Here is a 19,471-nt window from a genome sequence, read left to right as displayed (position 1 = left end):
ACACACATGTATTGTTGTCCAGGTCTCAAAGTGACCCACATAGTGTATACATACATGTATTATTGTCCAGGTCACAAAGTAACAGGTGTAGACATACATGTATTGTTGTCCAGGTCACAAAGTGACCCACAGGGTGTATACACACATGTATTGTTGTCCAGGTGTCAAAGTGACCCACATAGTGTATACATACATGTATTATTGTCCAGGTCACAAAGTAACAGGTGTAGACATACATGTATTGTTGTCCAGGTCTCAAAGTGACCCACAGGGTGTATACATACATGTATTGTTGTCCAGGTCTCAGTGACCCACAGGGTGTATACATACATGTATTGTTGTCCAGGTCACAAAGTAACAGGTGTAGACACACATGAATTGTTGTCCAGGTCTCAAAGTGATCCTCAGGGTGTATACGTACATGAATTGTTGTCCAGGTCTCAAAGTGACCCACAGGGTGTATACACACATGTATTGTTGTCCAGGTCTCAAAGTGACCCACAGGGTGTATACACACATGAATTGTTGTCCAGGTCACAAAGTAGCAGGTGTAGACATGTATTGTTGTCCAGGTCTCAAAGTGACCCACAGTGTATACACACATGTATTGTTGTCCACGTCTCAAAGTGACTCACATAGTGTATACATACATGTAGTATTATCGTCCAGGTCACAAAGTAACAGGTGTAGACATACATGTATTGTTGTCCAGGTCTCAAAGTGACCCACAGGGTGTATACACACATGTATCGTTGTCCAGGTCTCAAAGTGACCCACAGGGTGTATACACACATGTATTGTTGTCCAGGTCTCAAAGTGACCCACAGGGTGTATACACACATGTATCGTTGTCCAGGTCTCAAAGTGACCCACAGGGTGTATACACACATGTATTGTTGTCCAGGTCTCAAAGTGACCCACAGGGTGTATACATACATGAATTGTTGTCCAGGTCTCAAAGTGACCCACAGGATGTATACATACATGTATTGTTGTCCAGGTCACAAAGTAACAGGTGTAGACATACATGTATTGTTGTCCAGGTCTCAAAGTGACCCACAGGGTGTATACATACATGTATTGTTGTCCAGGTCTCAAAGTGACCCACAGGGTGTATACATACATGTATTGTTGTCCAGGTCTCAAAGTGACCCACAGGGTGTATACATACATGTATTGTTGTCCAGGTCTCAAAGTAACAGGTGTACACACATGTATTGTTGTCCAGGTCTCAAAGTAACAGGTGTACACACATGTATTGTTGTCCAGGTCTCGAAGTAACAGGTGTACACACATGTATTGTTGTCCAGGTCTCAAAGTAACAGGTGTACACACATGTATTGTTGTCAAGGTCTCAAAGTAACAGGTGTACACACATGTATTGTTGTCCAGGTCTCAAAGTAACAGGTGTACACACATGTATTGTTGTCCAGGTATCAAAGTAACAGATGTACACACATGTATTGTTGTCCAGGTCTCAAAGTAACAGGTGTACACACATGTATTGTTGTCCAGGTCTAAAAGTGGCCCACAGGGTGTTCCCCTCAGGGCTGATCACGGGCACGGTGCCGGCGTCCCTGTGTGAGGGGAGTGCGGGGGGAGGCAGTGGGGTCCGCAGGACCAAGCCCCCCTCCTCCCAGGGGGCAGCTTCAGCCGTCCCCCCGCCCACCGCCGCCAGCAAAGCCCAGTTCACGTTAGAGGACCTGGACTGTTTGATCAAACACATGGACAACGCACTGGGCGACAGCAGCAGCAGCAGTAAGTTGTAGGTCTTCTTGGGTGGGGTTGGGTATTCTGTCATTTTTGTTCTCTGATTCTGTTCTTAGCACATGCCAAAAGAACCCTCTGTGACAAAATGGGTTGACCCTGGGCAAAATTCTGTAGAAAAGTCCAGTTTAATAAAAAAAACAACAAACAAACAAACAAACAAACAACGAACAAATAGTCTTGCATTCAGAAAAAGAGAAAGGTGGCGCTGCACTGTAGGGACGTGTTCTACCTGCAGAGAGAGCTGCCTGAATTCCACGCAGAGAAATGTGTTACGACAAAATGCCGTACAATTCATCACAATATGATATGATGCAATGCAGTGCTGTGCAATGCAGCACGATTCTGGATACATATTGAAGAAAGTTTGACGGGCGCAATAGCCGAGTGGTTAAAGTGTTGGACTGTCAATCTGAGGGTCCCAGGTTCGAATCACGGTGACGGCGCCTGGTGGGTAAAGGATGGAGATTTTTATGATCTCCTAGGTCAACATATGTGCAGACCTGCTAGTGCCTGAACCCCTTTCATGTGTATATGCAAGCAGAACATCAAATATGCACGTTAAAGATCCTGAAATCCATGTCAGCGTTCGGTGGGTTATGGAAACAAGAACATACCCAGCATGCACACCCCGAAAACGGAGTATGGCTGCCTACATGGCGGGGTAAAAACGGTCTTACACGTAAAAGCCCACTCATGTGCATACGAGTGAACGCAGAAGAAGAAGAAGAAGAAAGTTCCTTTGGTCAAAAATCAAAAGTTGGAACTCGTATATTTCTCACCACCTTTCTCAGCAGAACTGACACAGGACAGTCTTGGGTTGGACAGGGTGTGAGTGAACCAAGTTGATGGCTGCATGAATGTTTCCTGGCCACAGGCACCCGACTGTGGTATTATAACAGACTGTATTTAAATTGGAGCGAGTTCCTGGTCTGTGTCACTGTTGAGGCTGGGTTATTTCATTTTGATTTGGGCAGCTTATTTGTCTTTTTTGGGGTTTTTTTTTGTTTGTTTTACAATTGAGATAAATGTACATATATTAAAATACAACAACAGAAGCAATGAAGGTAAATAATACATGTGGGGAAATAAAAGGGTTCATGTGTGGTATACTGGATTAAAAGTTATATATTGTCTTATCATGGCCTAATCTGTGCGTCATTCATTTTGCACAAGTTAGTTGTGTCACCAAGGCAAAATTGTACGTATTGTTTTGTATGTCAGTGAGAATACCAAAAGCTTAATGATATTTTGTACCTGTCATGTCTCATCAAGACCAGAGAATGTGTACATTGCAGTTTCCTCATGAAGACAAAATGTTTGTAATATTTGTTTGGTGTCATATACTGTACTATGTCAAACTGATGCCTTTTCCCCGGGAAAGTTCCTTAAAGATTCCTTCAAGGGAGGGGTGTGGTCCTGGTACACACAGGACCACCCTGCCTACAGCGGAGCAGAGCCCTCCGCACAGGACAGGATGTTGGTCTCACAGCGCATCACCTTCCCCACTTCAGCTACCCTATCCTTTAAAACGTTAGCAGAGTGGGACAAATTGGCCCGCCGCTGCCTCCTCGAGGTTTCCATGGCGTACACCTTCGACGCGTTCCTCCACAGGGCCAATGAGCTGTGGGAACAGTGTCCGGTTAATCAGGACATGGGGTCTCCTTCCTCTGTCCCGCCTGGCCTCTTCACCGACCAGAGGTTACACGCTTTTGGCAATAGGGTAGCATCTGGTCTCACGGCAGCTGCAGACACAGCTACCAGCCTTCACTTCAATACTGTGCTAGCGCGGCGTGATGCCATTCTCAGCCTCTCTAACATTCCTGTGGAGGAGAGGGCTGCCCTGCGGTCCATCCCAGCACAGCAGCACTCCCTCTTCGGCCAGTTCCCGCCCCATTTTGTCAGCCACAGGGCAGAGACAAACAGGGAGGTGGCCTCATATTTGGCCCACACCTCTCATGGGCTCCAGGGTTCTATGCCATTGAAGAGACTGGCCACCAGGGCCCCTCCATATACCACGCCGCCTAAGTCAAAGCAGCATGTGCAGAATCAGTGGCAGAGGAATAAACCACCTTATGTCCGTCCAAGCTGACCGGCCATGCCCAAGGCCAGAAGGCAGCACCCCCAATGACTGGGCCCCGATTCAACACCGCCAGTCGTTCAGCCCCTCCAAGTAGGAAACTTGTCCCGGCATGCACATCAGTGGTGTGCTCTGGGACTCAACGACGGGATTATGTCGGTGCTAGAGTCGGGGTACATGCTGTCTTGGGTGGAGGACCGCCCCCCTCTAAGATCCACTCCTCCTCCTTAGGTGCCCAGCTCGACAGAGCAGGAGAGCGTCCTAGAAAAAGAGATATCTCAACTCTTGGACCCGGGGCCCGGTTTTTACGGCTGGTTGTTGGTGATTCCAAAGGTCTCGGGAGGGTGGAGACCAGTTTTGGACTTGTCCCCCCTCAACAAATTCCTCCCCAAAATCAAATTCAAGATGGACACACAGGCACAGATTCGGGAGACCATCCAACAAGGTGATTGGCCTACCTCTATCGATCTGGAAGATGCTTATTTTCATATACTCCTCCATTCGGCATCCCATCGGTACCTGAGGTTCGTGTGGAGGGACAAGGGGTTCCAGTTCCCGGCCCTCCCATTTGGTCTGTCCCTTGCCCCTTTCCTGTTTACCAAGGTGGTGCGGGAATTGGTGTCCATCGTCTGCTCAGAATCCTTTTGTCTCTGTGTGTACCTGGACGACTGGCTTATCCTGGCCCAGTCGCAGGCCCTGTGCCTGAGTCATACGGCCAGACTTCTAGACCTTTGCTCCCAACTGGGCTTCCTCAGGGACCAGCAGATATGCGATCTGTCCCCACGTCAGTCCTTCGACTTCTTAGGGATGAGATTCGACACGCGGTCCATGATAGTCTCTCTGGCGCCAGATCACTGGGACCGTCTGGCAGGTTTCCTCAGCCACTGGCGCCACTCCTCCCAAGATACAGCGCGGACACTTTCTTCCCTCTTGGGCATGATGGAGTCCACGGCACCTCTCATTCCCCTGGACAGGGTTCTCAAGCGCCCTCTCCAGAGGGCACTGAGGTTACGCCGGTCCCAGAGCACTCAGCCATGGGATACCCAGTTATGTCTGGGCGAGTGGTTCCTCGAGGTGACATCAGAGTGGTTAATCACCCCCCTTCAGACACAGGGGGTGCCCATAGCCCCACCTACTCTTCAGGTGGCACTCTTCACAGACGCCTCCTCCCTGGGCTGGGGAGCCCACATGGACTCACTCCATGCAGCAGGGACTTGGTCCCCGGAGGAGCGCCTATGCCACATCAATGTTCTGGAACTGGAGGCAGTTCACAGGGCTCTCCTGCACTTCATGGGGGAGGCCACTGGCAAGACCATCCGCTTGTTCACGGACAAGACGACGGTCGCATGTTATGTGAACAAATGGGGGGGAGCGCACTCGGCAGACCTCTCCATGCGGACTGAGGCTCTCCTCCGTTGGTGCCACAGCAAGGGCATTCCACTTTCAGCGAGACACTTAGCAGGAAAAACCAACATCTTGGCAGATGCTCTCAGCAGGTCCAAGAGTGTCATACACACAGAGTGCACCCTGGACAAGGACAGCCTTCAGTGGGTGTGGGAACAGTGGTTTCAGCCGATGGTGGACCTTGTTCAACAAGAGACTTCCCACTTACGTCTCTTCGGTTGCCGACCCAGAAGCGTGGGCAGTGGATGCTCTCTCTCTCTCTAGACTGGAGCAGTCTGATTGCCTCCGCGTTTCCTCCCTTTCCAATTCTGTCCAAGGTGATACGGAAAGACAGATTGGAACACCCGCAGCTGATCCTCATTGCGCCGAAATGGCCAGCCCAGACCTGGTTTCCGGACCTTCAGTCCCTGACACATGTTTCCACCCCTGGAACTTGAAACCAAATCTCATCTGCTGAGGCAGCCTCGCTCGGGCACTCCTCATTCCAATCCTCAACTGCTCCACCAGCACGCATGGCTGCTGTGCGGTCGGAACTGTCAGCATCACCATTGAAGTCCTCGAACCCTCGGTCGGCCTCTGTGTCGGCTGCGCTGACCCAGGGGTGTGCCTCCTCTCACCTCCTCTCCATAGTCACCAGAGCAAGGAGGCAGGGAACGGAGACTTTGTATGACTTTCGCTGAAGGTGTACGCCGTGGAAACCTCGAAGAGGCAGCGGCGGGCCAATTTGTCCCACTCTGCTAACGTTTTAAAGGATAGGGTAGCTGAAGTGGGGAAGGTGATGCGCTGTGAGACCAACATCCTGTCCTGTGCGGAGGGCTCTGCTCCGCTGTAGGCAGGGTGGTCCTGTGTGTACCAGGACCACACCCCTCCCTTGGAGGAATCTTTAAGGAACTTTCCCGGGGAAAAGGCATCAGTTTGACATGGTACAGTATATGTAACACCAAACATGGAGTATAATACAAACTCCTCCTATATGTCAGTCGTCTCACCATTTCAAATTATGTTCAGCTGTCTGTACAGTTCAGCCATCTCCGTAAAAGAAAGATGCTCAGAGTATTTTACACACGTCTGTTGTCCAGCAAAGCAGAATGTATGTGCATATGCTCATGCTTTGTGTACAGTTGGCTGTCTCCACAGTATATGATGTACACATTATTCTGTCCAGGTCGTCTGTCACAACACCCCAGAGGCCGCACGTCTGTCATGTCAACCTCTTCACGATCCGCTGGGGGCAGGCCTCCCTTCAAGCACTAGCAGTTTTTTTTTTTCTAGGCATTAATTTTTTTAAATTTTTTTTTTATTATCAACTGGTAAAATGTGCTACGAAAACTTTAGTGAACTTTGCTGCACATTTCAGTCGGTTGCCAGTGTCATGATGCCGTCGATGTCATTATAAAATGATATTGTGTGTGTGTGTGTATCTCCGTCCAAGGTCCCTTGCACACATCAAGCATCTTGTTTTATTCATAGCCAGAGTGATGCCACAGCTGTCCCAGTGTCATCGTATTTTGTTACCACCGGTTGCAGTTAGTTCCCGTGTTTCGCTGACAACAGCATTCTGCTGACGAGTTCATTTTTGGGTAGACAGTCACCTGCCTCCTCTCTTGCAGATAAAATGTATGCATGCATGTAGGTGAACGTTGTGTGTATGTATGTAGGTAAATGATGTATGTATGTGGATGTTATGAACAGTCTGAGTGTTCATGAACAATTCAAAGTGTTCCAAAAAAAAAAAAAATGTCCAAATTGTTTCTGTATCAGTGATAAAAAAAAAAAAAAAAAAAAAAAAAGAGAAAGAATATGGAGATAGAGAGTTGGAGAGGAATGGAAGGGAGAGAGAGAGAGAGTGGGGAATGGGAGAGTGAGAGGGGAGAGTGAGAGGGGAGGGTGTGGGGGGGATCACAGTCTATAGAGGAGAAAAATGAAATAACAGCAAAGGAGAGAAAGCATCATATGTGTCACAGGACTTGAATGTTAGTTTTGTAGACTGTTTGGTCAGCATGGCAGTAGAAAGAGGAGTTTGTGGTGGGCGACAGTGCAGGGTCAACAGTGGTGTGGCCAGCGCTGTTCAAATTCTTAGTCATACTATTGTTTTTTTATGACCAAGTGCTCAGAGAGACAGGCTTATACTTTAGAAAAGTCAATGTGCATGTACATGCGTTTCGATGTACCGGTAGTTGTTTGTGACTACGAATGTGTGTGTGCGTGTACGCGTACATGTTTTTCCCAGCATTCCAGTGTTCGCAGCTTGTCATGGAATAAGGAATGGCCAGGAGGGAGGGGAGTGTGTGTGGCTGGCCGTCCAGGGTGTGTGCGTATGTGTATTTATATATAAAGATACATGAATTGTGTACATTTATGTCTACATGCGCACGCATGCATGCAAACACACAAACTCAAGCATGCACACATGTATGCAAGTGTGTGTGCGCGCACACCCGCACACATAGTTGATGGTTGTAATCAAAATAAAAGACAAGTCAACAAGTCACAAAGAGTGAGAGTGTGCATATATTACGAATGCATGCAACACACACACATTGAGTGAAACAAAGTTATCTCCTACCATTGAAATCCCATTTTAATTACACATAGTTAACCGTGACCCAACTAGTGCAGACTCCGGCAGGGGTCTGACATTCCTGTCCTGTGCAAACTACTATCCGCCTATGCGGAGCAGACAACTACGGCCGATAACCTCCCGGAAGTAGGTAACCTCCCCTTTGTTCCGCTGGCTAGCGCCCTCTTTTTCCGTCAGCCATCATGACTCGTGTTCCTGTGCTCTTCATACGGTTAAGTTTTTTTGTATTTTCTGTCTGTCGATTCTCTGGCGTTCTTGTTTGTTGTCAAATTATGTCTCCAACCAGGTAATAATTATGTAGCTCGATTGGGGAATCGTGCTAAAATTAAGGCGCGATCGCAATCGATTTGCTGACACTCTGGGCTCTCTACTCCTGGCCCTCTAAACAACGCCAACCCGCCGCCTTCTCCGCTCCCTCCGGTCGACTCCAGACCTCCGCCACCACCTACACCTCCTCTGGTGACTTCTAGAGGTTTGTGGTCACACACTCAGGTCAGTGTTACCTTTCATGTCATTTTTATCGATCCGCGAACTCACTCGACGCCATCCGCATTTTCTCGGCTCTGCCAGTTGGCAGTGTACGAGTCGATCTCCTCTATCTCTTTACCCATACCCACAGTTGCACCAATGGAATGGCCACAATCCCTTTGGGGGGGGGGGGGGGGGGAAGGCAGCTTGTTTTGGATCCGCACGTTAGACTGCCCTATGTGCGATGCGTCCGTGGTGGCAGCCGTGACATCGGATCACGCGACCCCCCACGCTGCTTGCCTCGACCGCCTCGGATCCAATGGCGGCCGAGGCGTGTAGGGATGCCCTCCCCTGGTGTAGGGAGGAAGGTGGACCACTAGGGGACACGCATGCACCCCCCTCCTTGTCCGGATCACCCGATCCAAGGGAGGCAACCCCTGCTTCGGCACCCTTGCCGGTGACCGCCGCAGTTATTTCCCTTGCACCGGCACTGCTCCTCGCCTTCAGTGCGAGAGTGTGCACGGTCCTACCAAGCTATGCGGTGATGACCCCATCTGCCACACCGCCCAGTGCTGCTGTTTCCCATCCACAAATGGTGTCTCAGCAAGCTACTCAACCAAACAATCAGCAACTCATCGCTAACTTGCTGCAGCAATTATGCACCCACAGAGCAGGTACGCGCACGCCCCATTGGAACTTCGGCAGTGTTGGATTCTTCTGCCCCATTGCCTAACTCTGCTGTTACCCAGACTAATATTGGCACTTCCACGTTGGAGTACCTCTTATATCATATCATGTATCAATATCAAGGCATGCAGGCCTGACAAGGCCTTTTACCCGCTTGAAGTGGGGAAGACAAAGAGAGTCCCCACGTATGTCTGCATTTTTCAACATTGAGTGCGCAGTGCTTGAAAAATCAGTAAATATGTAAATGAGTTTTGTATTTAAAGTTTTTACAATGAATATCAAGATAATTTTTAAATGTATTAATAACTCGATCCTGACTCTCGGCAGTGCTGGGGCCGATCTTGTCTATCACTTTATCCGTCAACACACAACTGACCGCCCGTTCAGCATCAGGGGGATGCACATCCCACGGCAAGCCGACGGACTTGTCACCCCCTCGTCCACGACGTCCATAACACTGGATTACGGCGCCGTCATGCCACATGCCCCGACCTTGTAACCTAGGCGCTTGAAGCTGTGGTTAGTTTCGCCGACACAGCACATCACTCCTGCCCCCCGTGCTGTCCACCAACGATGTTTTCTTTCGGTTTCTCATTGGGTCTTCATGCCCAGTTTGGGACTTTACACATCTTTGCATAGCAACTGCACTTTTCTTGCTGTTTCTCAGGCTATTGGCCACAGGAAATACTTCACAATATTTCCCCTTCTATCCATTTGATTTAGTATCACAAGCTACAATCACGAAATATATAAATAAAAATCTATATATATGTATATCTATATATATATATATATATATATACACACACACACATATACATACATATGAGATATATTGCTACTTATCCCTCGGTATACACATGTGTATGTGCTTATGGGATAGGTTCAGACGCCTTTCATATTAACATGTACAATTATATTTCTATCTCTATTCATTGACATCTATTCATTGAGATTCCCTACATAGCAATATAGGCACACTTGCATTTGCGGCCTTCTGTTCACAATGCCCAGAACTCTCTGCCTCTACATACTGGCACTTTATTCATATGCGTATGTACTTCTCATATGTAGGTGCATGGACAGATTCCTTTCCATTGATGATTATGCACACTTACCCATTTAGCTGGGTATATCTGTGCACGCTACACGTATGCTTATACAGCCGCTTATTTCTTGTGTCTCGATCTCTTGTCATTGGCATACTTCTGACGTCATCACTTGAGCTGATGGAAGTTTTTATTCCCTTGGCACATATATGTATTCATTTTCATAAATTCATCCCTACCTTGCTTTTGGAGGACGACTACACTCACAAAAAAAAAAAAAAAAGCCTCATTCACGCCTGAATGTATGCTCCTTCACATTTCAGTAGTGGCTGGTCCTTAGGGATCCACACACACACCCTTCACACCCACAGGGCTAAGAATGCCCTCTCTTGGTGCAAGGACGGACAAGGAAACCCAACCCATTTGCCTGCAACAATCACCCATAAGGCTGGAGATGCACAAGGAGGGATGAGGCAGTCCAACTTAGAGGTGCTACTCTGGACACGCATGCCTTTCATTCCTTCCAAGTTTGTAAGGCATCCCTTCTTTCTCCCCTTGCCTACAACAACCCTTGGTTTGCACCACTGTCATTGTGACAAAAGCTCCACACAGGCCCTACATCCTAGCCAGCCTTCCCATGAAGAGGTGTCTATCTTGCCTTCCAAGTTTTAGCGGACCCAAAAACTCCCCACTGGGCAGGAGACAATCACCCTCAGCCCATCTCTTCCACTCCTCTCTAGTAGCAGAAGGCCTGGGCCATAATTGTTTTCCTCTACATTTGAGAGAAAGGCACATTGACGAGGACGGATGCGTCCCACAAAGCACAATGAACCGTCCATTAGCCACAGGGGTGTACCTTTCTGCCCACTCATACCAGCACGGCAGATGCTGCATTCAAGCACATCAGTTCACCCCATCACCTTGCTTGAACACAAATCCAGCATCAACGTCTCAAACAATTGGCGTTTGAAAGCACTTTCTGCACTTAGTCTTCCCTGCCCGATCCTTTCGGCCTCTGCACACAACCACTGCTGTGGTTACAGATGGCCATTCCTCCTCAAGCACTGTCTTTCCAATGAGACACTTCCAGGGGTTTCTAGCCTAGGCAGGCTATCCCATCATGGAGCCCCAGCCTTCGGTCAAGGGCCTGTCACAGGATGACTTCGTTGTCACTTCGGAAGCAAGCACCATGTCTTTCTGACTCACGGTTGCACAACAAGACCCTGTCAACTCTTTCCGGCTTCCTTACATTGCAACATAATCTGCATGGTGAACACCTTCGTCCCTGAAGCACACAGCAGCTGTTTCCGGATTTACCCATGCTGATTGGTGTACTCCTAGGAACAGTATATGATAATCAGTCGTGTACGACAGTCTCCAGCACAGGAGGCATCTGCTGTCCAGTCTATTCGGGCTGGAATTCGATTATACAATTTATAGTAGAGAGTGTTTTGCCCAAGTTGCATCCCCGGTCCCTCAATCAAGAGGGCCTTAGGACTCATCATTGGGACGGTTCCCAAAGGCTACTTAGGCCTAAGGCTACAGCACTAAGTCCCAGTGCAATTTGACTTCTAGTCTGAGAGACAGTGTCATTCATGAAAGGCTAAGCTGCAAATGATTTCCCTTTGCAATTAAGAAACCACTGATAATACAGCTCTCACCTTGCAGTTGGCCATACTAAAAACGTATGTCAGATCAGGCTTTGATGTCAATAGCCAGTGCAACACATCTTGAGCCACTTACCTCCCTGCCCCGCCGCGCCCCGCTCCATCCCAGACTCAGTGCGCACCACACACAGCCAGAGGCCTGTCATGGATCCGGTCCCCTTTCTCACTACAGAACCTTCAGCAAAAAATTTTCCCCATGGAAACCCTCTTCCATTTGGGAATTCCACCACAGAATGAGACTCAGTGACCTGTGGGCACATGAATTGCACTTCCACAGCCTGATCCAACCCAGCCATTTACTGCCGACAACTTTCTGCAGGTTACTCCAACATGCCACACTTGGGTAGAGAAGCCACCAAGCCTTCCGTATGCCCCTTCGTGATGGTACCTACCTGGGCAATTACACAACCCTGTCCCAGAGACACCAGGGACATAAAGTCTTTGGTTGCCAAATGTCTGCCATTCTATGCATTGGCAACATACCAGTGCAGTCATTTTTTGACAACATCAAAAAAAAAAAAAAAAAAAGGGGGGGGGGGGGGAGTGCCCATCGCCTGTCAGCTCGCATGGAGGAGCTCTACAGATCTGGCTGTCATGCCTGAGGCAGGCCCAACACGGTGACCTACCTCTGTGTCGTGCCACAGTTTCCTTCAAACACAAAAATCACTTCCACTATCGGCCCACATCCGTTGTGGAATCATCAGATCAAACCACATGCGCTCCTCCTTGCATTGACGCTCATCCGCTCAGCTGTGGTCCACAGACCTCCCCCACAATACAGCTGTGGACCTCTGTCTTCTTTACCCGCACCAATGTCCTTAGGCGACACAGTACACTTTATTTTCATCAAATTCTACTTGAGGGACACCTATCGCTTTAGGGATGATGGCTCATCGACTTCTACCAGAGAGACGTCGCACGCCTGCCGGTTGATGGCACAAGAGCCATCGCTTCTGTGGTAGTTGCACAACAGACCATCACAGCACACAGACAGTAGAACAGGCGAGCCCTCCACCTTGTCGCGCTGTTCTGCACTAGTTGGGTCACGGTTAAGTATGTGTAATTAAAAGGAAATTTTCTATCTAAAATTACGTTTAAATAACATACTTACCGTGACCCAAATTTAAGACCCTCCCGTCCTCCCCGCTTCCTGTTCTCCCTGCTTGCTGCGCTGGTGATGGCATATTGCCGTCAAAAGAGGGCGCTAGCCAGCGGGACAAAGGGGAGGTTACCTACTTCCGGGAGGTTATCGGCCGTAGTCTGCTCCGCATAGGCGGATAGTAGTTTGCACAGGACAGGAATGTCAGACCCCTGCCGGAGTCTGCACTAGTTGGGTCACGGTAAGTATGTTATTTAAACGTAATTTTAGATAGAAAATTTCCTTTTTCTTTCTGAACTGTAAAAGCTGGCAGAATTCTGTTTTGTTAGATTTCAAATTCAATTGTCAAAATGCAGACAAAGACCCCACCCCCCCGCCGAAAACAACAACAACAACAAAAAAACCCCAAAAGCAAATACACACATGATAGTTGATATGTACCACAAATTCTTTTCATCTAAATGTTACCAAGATCACTGCAAATTACACTGATAGTTCCAAAATCTTAGCTCTTTAAGATAAATAAAATTTAAAGAAATGTTAAGGGTATGTACAACATTATCGTTTTTCTTTTTTAACCAATATTGAATGAACAAACATTCAATGAAATAAAGCAAACAAAATTAACAAGCAAATGGATTACTATGGTCAGTTTTCGCTCTTGCCTCAATGATCAAAGGGAGGCAAACGAGGGACGACATAGATTGGGACACTAGTTCTCTCCCTTAAACTGAAAAAAGAATTTGTGGTCTGATTTGTCACTCGCGTACGTTGTGGTTGTTCCAACGCAGACAGATCGCTTTTCCTGACACGGACGGAGTTCATGGTGTTTACAGTAAAAGTTATACATTTATACGTTCATTTATGAACCACACATACCTGACGAAGTCTCCCGTCGGTCCGACGGATGAATAGGCAGGCAGGCTCATCTGTCGGTGTGTGTCCTCATATGGGAGAAGAGGCCGATTCTGGATGCGCAGCACTTCCCACAGGTCTTGCAAGTGAAAACGTCTCCAGAAGTTGAGCCCTGCTTCCTTCGCTCACACTTCTCCTTAATGGCCAGCGTTCTCTTGTTTTCAAACGTCTTTATGCCACTAGAGCACAGCATCCTCCAGCAAGTGCGGTCAAGGGCATCCGTTTCCCAGGAAGCGATGTCTTTGTCACAGGCTTTGAGGTCTGTCTTCAAGGTGTCCTTGAAGCGCTTGCAGGGTTCACGGTGGCCTTCCTTCAGCAAAGCAAAGAAAGTTTCTGTTGACACACACACACACACTAGATGTACAAGACTGAACACAGTGAGATGGTAGGCAGAACCGTGGAAGATGTGTGTTTTGAGAGACTGTTTGAACTGGGGAACCAGTCCACGTGCATGGACTTGAAAATAGAATTTATATATTAATCTATTTATACAATTTATCTATTAATAGAATCTATCTTTTCATAAGTCCTTGGTCCACGTGAGGGACTGAGACTTAAGGGCAGCTCGTACCTGACATCGGTCTACAGAAACTCTTTCTTTCTTTCTTTCTTTGTCTTCCTTCTGTCCCTCTTCTTTCCTTCCATGGCCTACAGCAAGGGTTGTATTCTTGCTTTCCTCATCAGTGAAAATAGCTGCGTTTGGTCTCCTCTGGTGTGTGGCCTCCTGGCGACCTAACATCAATGGTTCCCTGTGGACTGCCGATGCTGGAACTGCGACGGACGAACCCGGGTGTGGCCGTGTATGGGGGAATCTAAATGAGCTGCGGCGTGGGAGTAATGTCACTGAAACGGTGCAGATGATGAGGCAGCAAAAAGAAAAAAAAAAAAAAAGAAAATAGCTGCGTTTTATATCATTTTCCTTCTTTGACCCGTATACTTTGTCACGGTGTTTTGGAGGAAGGTGGGGTGGGGATGATATTGGCGGCCTCTTAAACGTAACTGAGAAGAATACGGGGTCCTGTTGAACATCATCGTACCCTGGGGAATAGATCTGGACTCGCCAATGACATTTTACAATGAAACGTAAGTGCTAAAAAAAAAAAGTCCTTTTTTTTAAAAAAAAAGTGGAAAAACAGAAAAAAGAAAAACTCCCGTTGGTGCTGGGGAGGACCCAGAGAAGCACTGTCCTCACCCGCCCTTGGAACAATCCTGCACCACCCTTGGAGGCCTGCGCTGTGTTCACAATGGGTGCAGGCACGCACTGGACACTCCAGTAAGAATTCAAGGGACATAACTGCTCCCGAACAGGCAAAAGAGACCACAGGATATAACTCGCGACAACCTTAAAAGAAGTATCCCCATGGGTGTACCAGCCAGTATTTCATGACTGAAGAGCCCACCGGCAAAAGACACCACCCTCCAGCTGCTGAACACACCCCACAGACCAAACCACCCCTTGCCAGCAGACAGATGAAGACAGTGCCACTCCAGACACAGCCATACGGTCTTATGTGCCCTCAAGAGAGAATCCTAAGTTTTATGATCATTTTCCTTCTTTAAATGTCATCGCACCCTGGTGGATAGAACTGGACGCGCCACTGACGTTTTACAGTAAAATGTAAGAGCTTAAAATAGTCGTCTTTTTTAAAATTAATTTTTTAAGTAAGTGGAAAAGCAACAGTAACAAACAAAAAAACCCTACGTGTACGGGTATGTTGCGCACTTGAACAGGCACACACGTGTGTGCTTGTTAATACTGTGGCGTAGACGTGTGCGCGGGAAGCCTAGTGTATGTGCATGCAGACGTGTATGCACGCATCATCATGTGTATGGGAGTGTGCTTTGGAGTGCCGGACCACACTGAAGGCAAGGCAAAGCGAAGGCCGGCAAAAACTTGATTTCTTGTGCCCGCTGGGGGCATCGAAGCTTCACATACATCTTTTACACTGGCATACCATGCAAACAATAGTTCCTTTCACTGGTGTTTATTTTTGACTATGGTGAATGTAATGTGCCTTGTTTTGCTGTGATTTGTCAGTTCCTGTGTGATGGTGCCCAGTGTGTTGATTCACATATTTCTATCAGCGTTACTTAGTCTTACACTATATGAATATTTTAGCGACGGGCGCAATAGCCGAGTGGTGAAAGCGTTGGACTGTGAATCTGAGGGTCCCGGGTTCGAATCACGGTGACGGCGCCTGGTGGGTGAAGGGTGGGGATCTCCCAGGTCAATATATGTGCAGACCTGCCAGTGCCTGAACCCCCTTCGTGTGTATGCGCAAGCAGAAGATCAAATACGCACGTTAAAGATCCTGTAATCCATGTCAGCGTTCGGTGGGTTATGGAAACAACATACCCAGCATGCACACCCCCGAAAACGGAGTATGGCTGCCTACATGGCGGGGTAAAAACGGTCATACACGTAAAAGCCCACTCGTATGCATACGAGTGAACGTGGGAGTTGCAGCCCACGAACGCAGAAGGAGGTTTTAGCCAATGTCATGTGAGATTGTGTTGACTTTGAACACAATTTTACGTCACCGAGTCATCTCACGGTACATTTTATTGTCAAGTGTGGTGAGCCCTATCTGAGATGGGGGTACTGCCGGCGTCGCGCGGGCTGTATAAACTTGCATTTTGTTACGATTATTATCATTATAATCATTCTTATTATATTTATTACTATCAAACAGAGTGGTATTTGCGCGACTGTGTACGTGTGCACGAAAGCCACCGCGCGTGTGTAATTTTGTGCATGCCGTGTTTGAGTAGTCGTTCGTGCCGCGCATGCGTGCCGCGTGGTAGAGCACGGTAAAAAGACGTTGTGTCTGCGTCCTATGTTCTGCAGCTCGTGACAAAACTTCCCACACCGCAGCCCACACAGAAGTCGATCTGAAAGCAGCGAGGGGTGTCGGTAATTACAGCTCTGATAGCGTTTATGATCCCTGGGGTCCCGAAAACCTGATACGTGGCTGGGTAACTTGATAGGGCTTCACTGACGTGAACGTATGGGAGTGGATGTCCTGCGGAGTTTTAATTGATGTTGATTGACTGACACCATCACGTACGTTGTGTGCGTCGATGACTGAGTTTTTAAATTCATATTGACTGACAGCCTTCATGCGAGTTTGCCGCTAAGGCCTGTCATTATGTGCCCCGGCCCCCCTCCTTCTTCCCCTGCACACCACCTCTCCCCCTCGTCATGCGTGTTGGGGAAGCTGGCCTTGTGGTCTGATAGTACCAGCTGCAAGTTTTGCACAGCACGGTATGTATATTGAACTGAAAGTCACACACACACATACATATCCACACACAGTGTTACTATGGTGTTCAGAGGTTAAAGTCTTACTCAAAACGGCAATACGCCACCCGTTTGAGATCATCCACCAGTGGAAGATGAAAAGCGCATCCTGCAACATATACAGTGTACCGCAGCGACATTTCGCCTTTACCAGTCCCTCCACACACACACACACACACAATTGTAATACACACAGGCATACTCACAGCCTCGCCACACACAATTGTCCCCTACACAGAAGGGGGTGGGGGTGGGGGCAAGCGTGGAATGGCAAGAGATTGGTTCAGCATTGCAAATCAATGGTTAAATGAAATTAATGAAGCAATCTTTAACACTCACACAGAAACGACTGGAAGACCGTGATGACCATACAGTCTCTTGTAGCGGGGTACCTTCTGGACTGGCTCAACATTTGCCTTTGCTGTTTCGGTTCCGGCAGCACTGACCGAGTACATCTGGAGACAGAAGACACCAGGGTTTCCATTACCTGTTAATCAATGCTCCCTAGAGCAAATTACAAGTATCTCCTGTCGACGTCCTGTAAACTCACTGACCCCCACCCCCCACCCCCCACAACGCCCCAATTCCCCCGCCAATAAGAGCTGGGGTGTGTGGGTGGAGTACAGGGATATGAAGATCTCATGATTGCGGGAATTTGTTAAAAAATGAAAAATGTATAAAAGAATTAAAAACAAAAAACCAGTGTTTCACGTGTACTGTGTTTCAGTTACGATACAAGGACCAAGCCTCTGTGCACAGTCGAAGGACCTCCCACGCCCCCCGCCCCCTCCTCCGGAGGGTGTCCAAGCAGCAGACTATTCATCCCTGCAGCCCCCCCATTCCCCCTCCCCCAAACTTGATATGGCGCTTTGCAGGCCTGGTGCACTACTAGGGTGCCCTGGGGCACCACTTGCCTCCAGCTTGCTGCTGGGACAAGGCCTTTCTTCTTCTTCTGCGTTCACTCGTATGCACACGAGTGGGCTTTTACGTGTATGACCGTTTTTACCCCGCCATGTAGGCAGCCATACTCTGTTTTCGGGGGTGTGCATGCTGGGTGTGTTCTTGATTCCATAACCCACCGAACGCTGACATGGATTACAGGATCTTTAACGTGCGTATTTGATGTTCTGCTTGCATATACACACGAAGGGGGTTCAGGCACTAGCAGGTCTGCACATATGTTGACCTGGGAGATCGTAAAAATCTCCACCCTTTACCCACCAGGCGCCGTCACCGTGATTCGAACCCGGGACCCTCAGATTGACAGTCCAACGCTTTAACCACTCGGCTATTGCGCCCGTCAGGACAAGGCCTAACAGCTGTGGTGCAGCTCTGCATACAGCTGTATACTGCAAATTAGCACCACCACCCCCCTCCATTCTACAATCTCTCTCTCTCTCTCTTCGTCTGATACCAACGCGGTGCGCAGCTTCTCCAAATATCTGTAGCTGCCAAGGTTGGCAGCTGGACATCACCGAAGAAGAAATGATTCTCCATTGTAGGCCTACGTCTTCGCTGTGGGTGTGCAGCACGTTAGACAAGATGTCATAAGCAATCAAAACACTTCGCGGGAACTTACCACATGAAACCAACAATACTGTGCACACAAAAATGCGGCTGGGTTTTAAAACATGATTTCATGCGTTAAAATCTTAGGACTTTAATATGGCGACTCACCGGTTTCGTAGTCAGCGCTCTTGCTAACCCAGTGCAATACGTTATGGATACGTGACAGGTGAAATTTTCATGTTGCACGTGCGCGCACTGAAGAGACAAACTCTTAACAAAGCATACCTGCACAGCAGAATGTACACTTACCCGGATTTCAGAACATGATGAAATTACTTTTATTAAAAAAAAATTCTTTAACTTACTTTGTTGAACAATCTTTGACGGCGACATCGCGGTTGTGTGAACAGCCAACAAACCGGCGCAATAGCCGAGTGGTCTAAGCGTTGGACTTTCAATCCGAGGTTCCCAGGTTCGAATCTCGGTAACGGCGTCTGGTGGGTAAATGGTGGAGATTTTTCCGATCTCCCAGGTCAACATATGTGCAGACCTGCTAGTGCCTGAACCCCCTTCGTGTGTATAAGCACGCAGATGATCAAATATGCACGTTAAAGATCCTGTAACCTATGTCAGTGTTCGTTGGGTTATGGAGACACGAAAATACCCAGCATGCACCAACCACAACAGGGTCATCGGCATGTCGATGTTGGTCATGTAACGGAAAGAAGAAGAAGAATTTGTCACACAAATAAACGATTTCATGTGGACGCCTCTGTCAGAACTAAGAACGGTGTCTTCACACTAAATAATGAACAATTTTGTTGAACTCACCACGACAAATTTTTTTTCACATTTTGTACAGCACAATAATGACCTCACAAGCGTTGATTCAAGTCAGTGGGAAAAAAAACAAATACAAACAAAAAACTTTAGAGAGATTCAAA

At 48.0% G+C, this 19,471-nt stretch overlaps 1 protein-coding gene across 3 annotated transcripts in view; it reads left to right on the top strand.

Annotated features, from left to right (window-relative positions):
- LOC143299635 (centrosomal protein of 41 kDa-like) overlaps positions 1 to 7,037 on the top strand; it is a 40,583-nt gene extending 33,546 nt beyond the window's left edge. For all 3 annotated transcript variants that reach the window (XM_076612932.1, XM_076612935.1, XM_076612934.1), the window contains 2 exons: positions 1,516 to 1,758; positions 6,417 to 7,037. In XM_076612932.1, coding sequence (XP_076469047.1) covers positions 1,516 to 1,758; positions 6,417 to 6,505 — 332 coding nt within the window. In that variant the 3' untranslated portion in view covers positions 6,506 to 7,037. The remainder of the gene's footprint in view (positions 1 to 1,515; positions 1,759 to 6,416) is intronic.
- The last annotated feature ends 12,434 nt before the right edge of the window (positions 7,038 to 19,471 follow it).

Source organism: Babylonia areolata, chromosome 25 (genome assembly GCF_041734735.1).
Source record: "Babylonia areolata isolate BAREFJ2019XMU chromosome 25, ASM4173473v1, whole genome shotgun sequence".
Taxonomy (NCBI): domain Eukaryota; kingdom Metazoa; phylum Mollusca; class Gastropoda; order Neogastropoda; family Buccinidae; genus Babylonia; species Babylonia areolata.
Note: the sequence above shows the minus strand (reverse complement) of the source record. Positions and strands in the feature narration are given on the sequence as shown.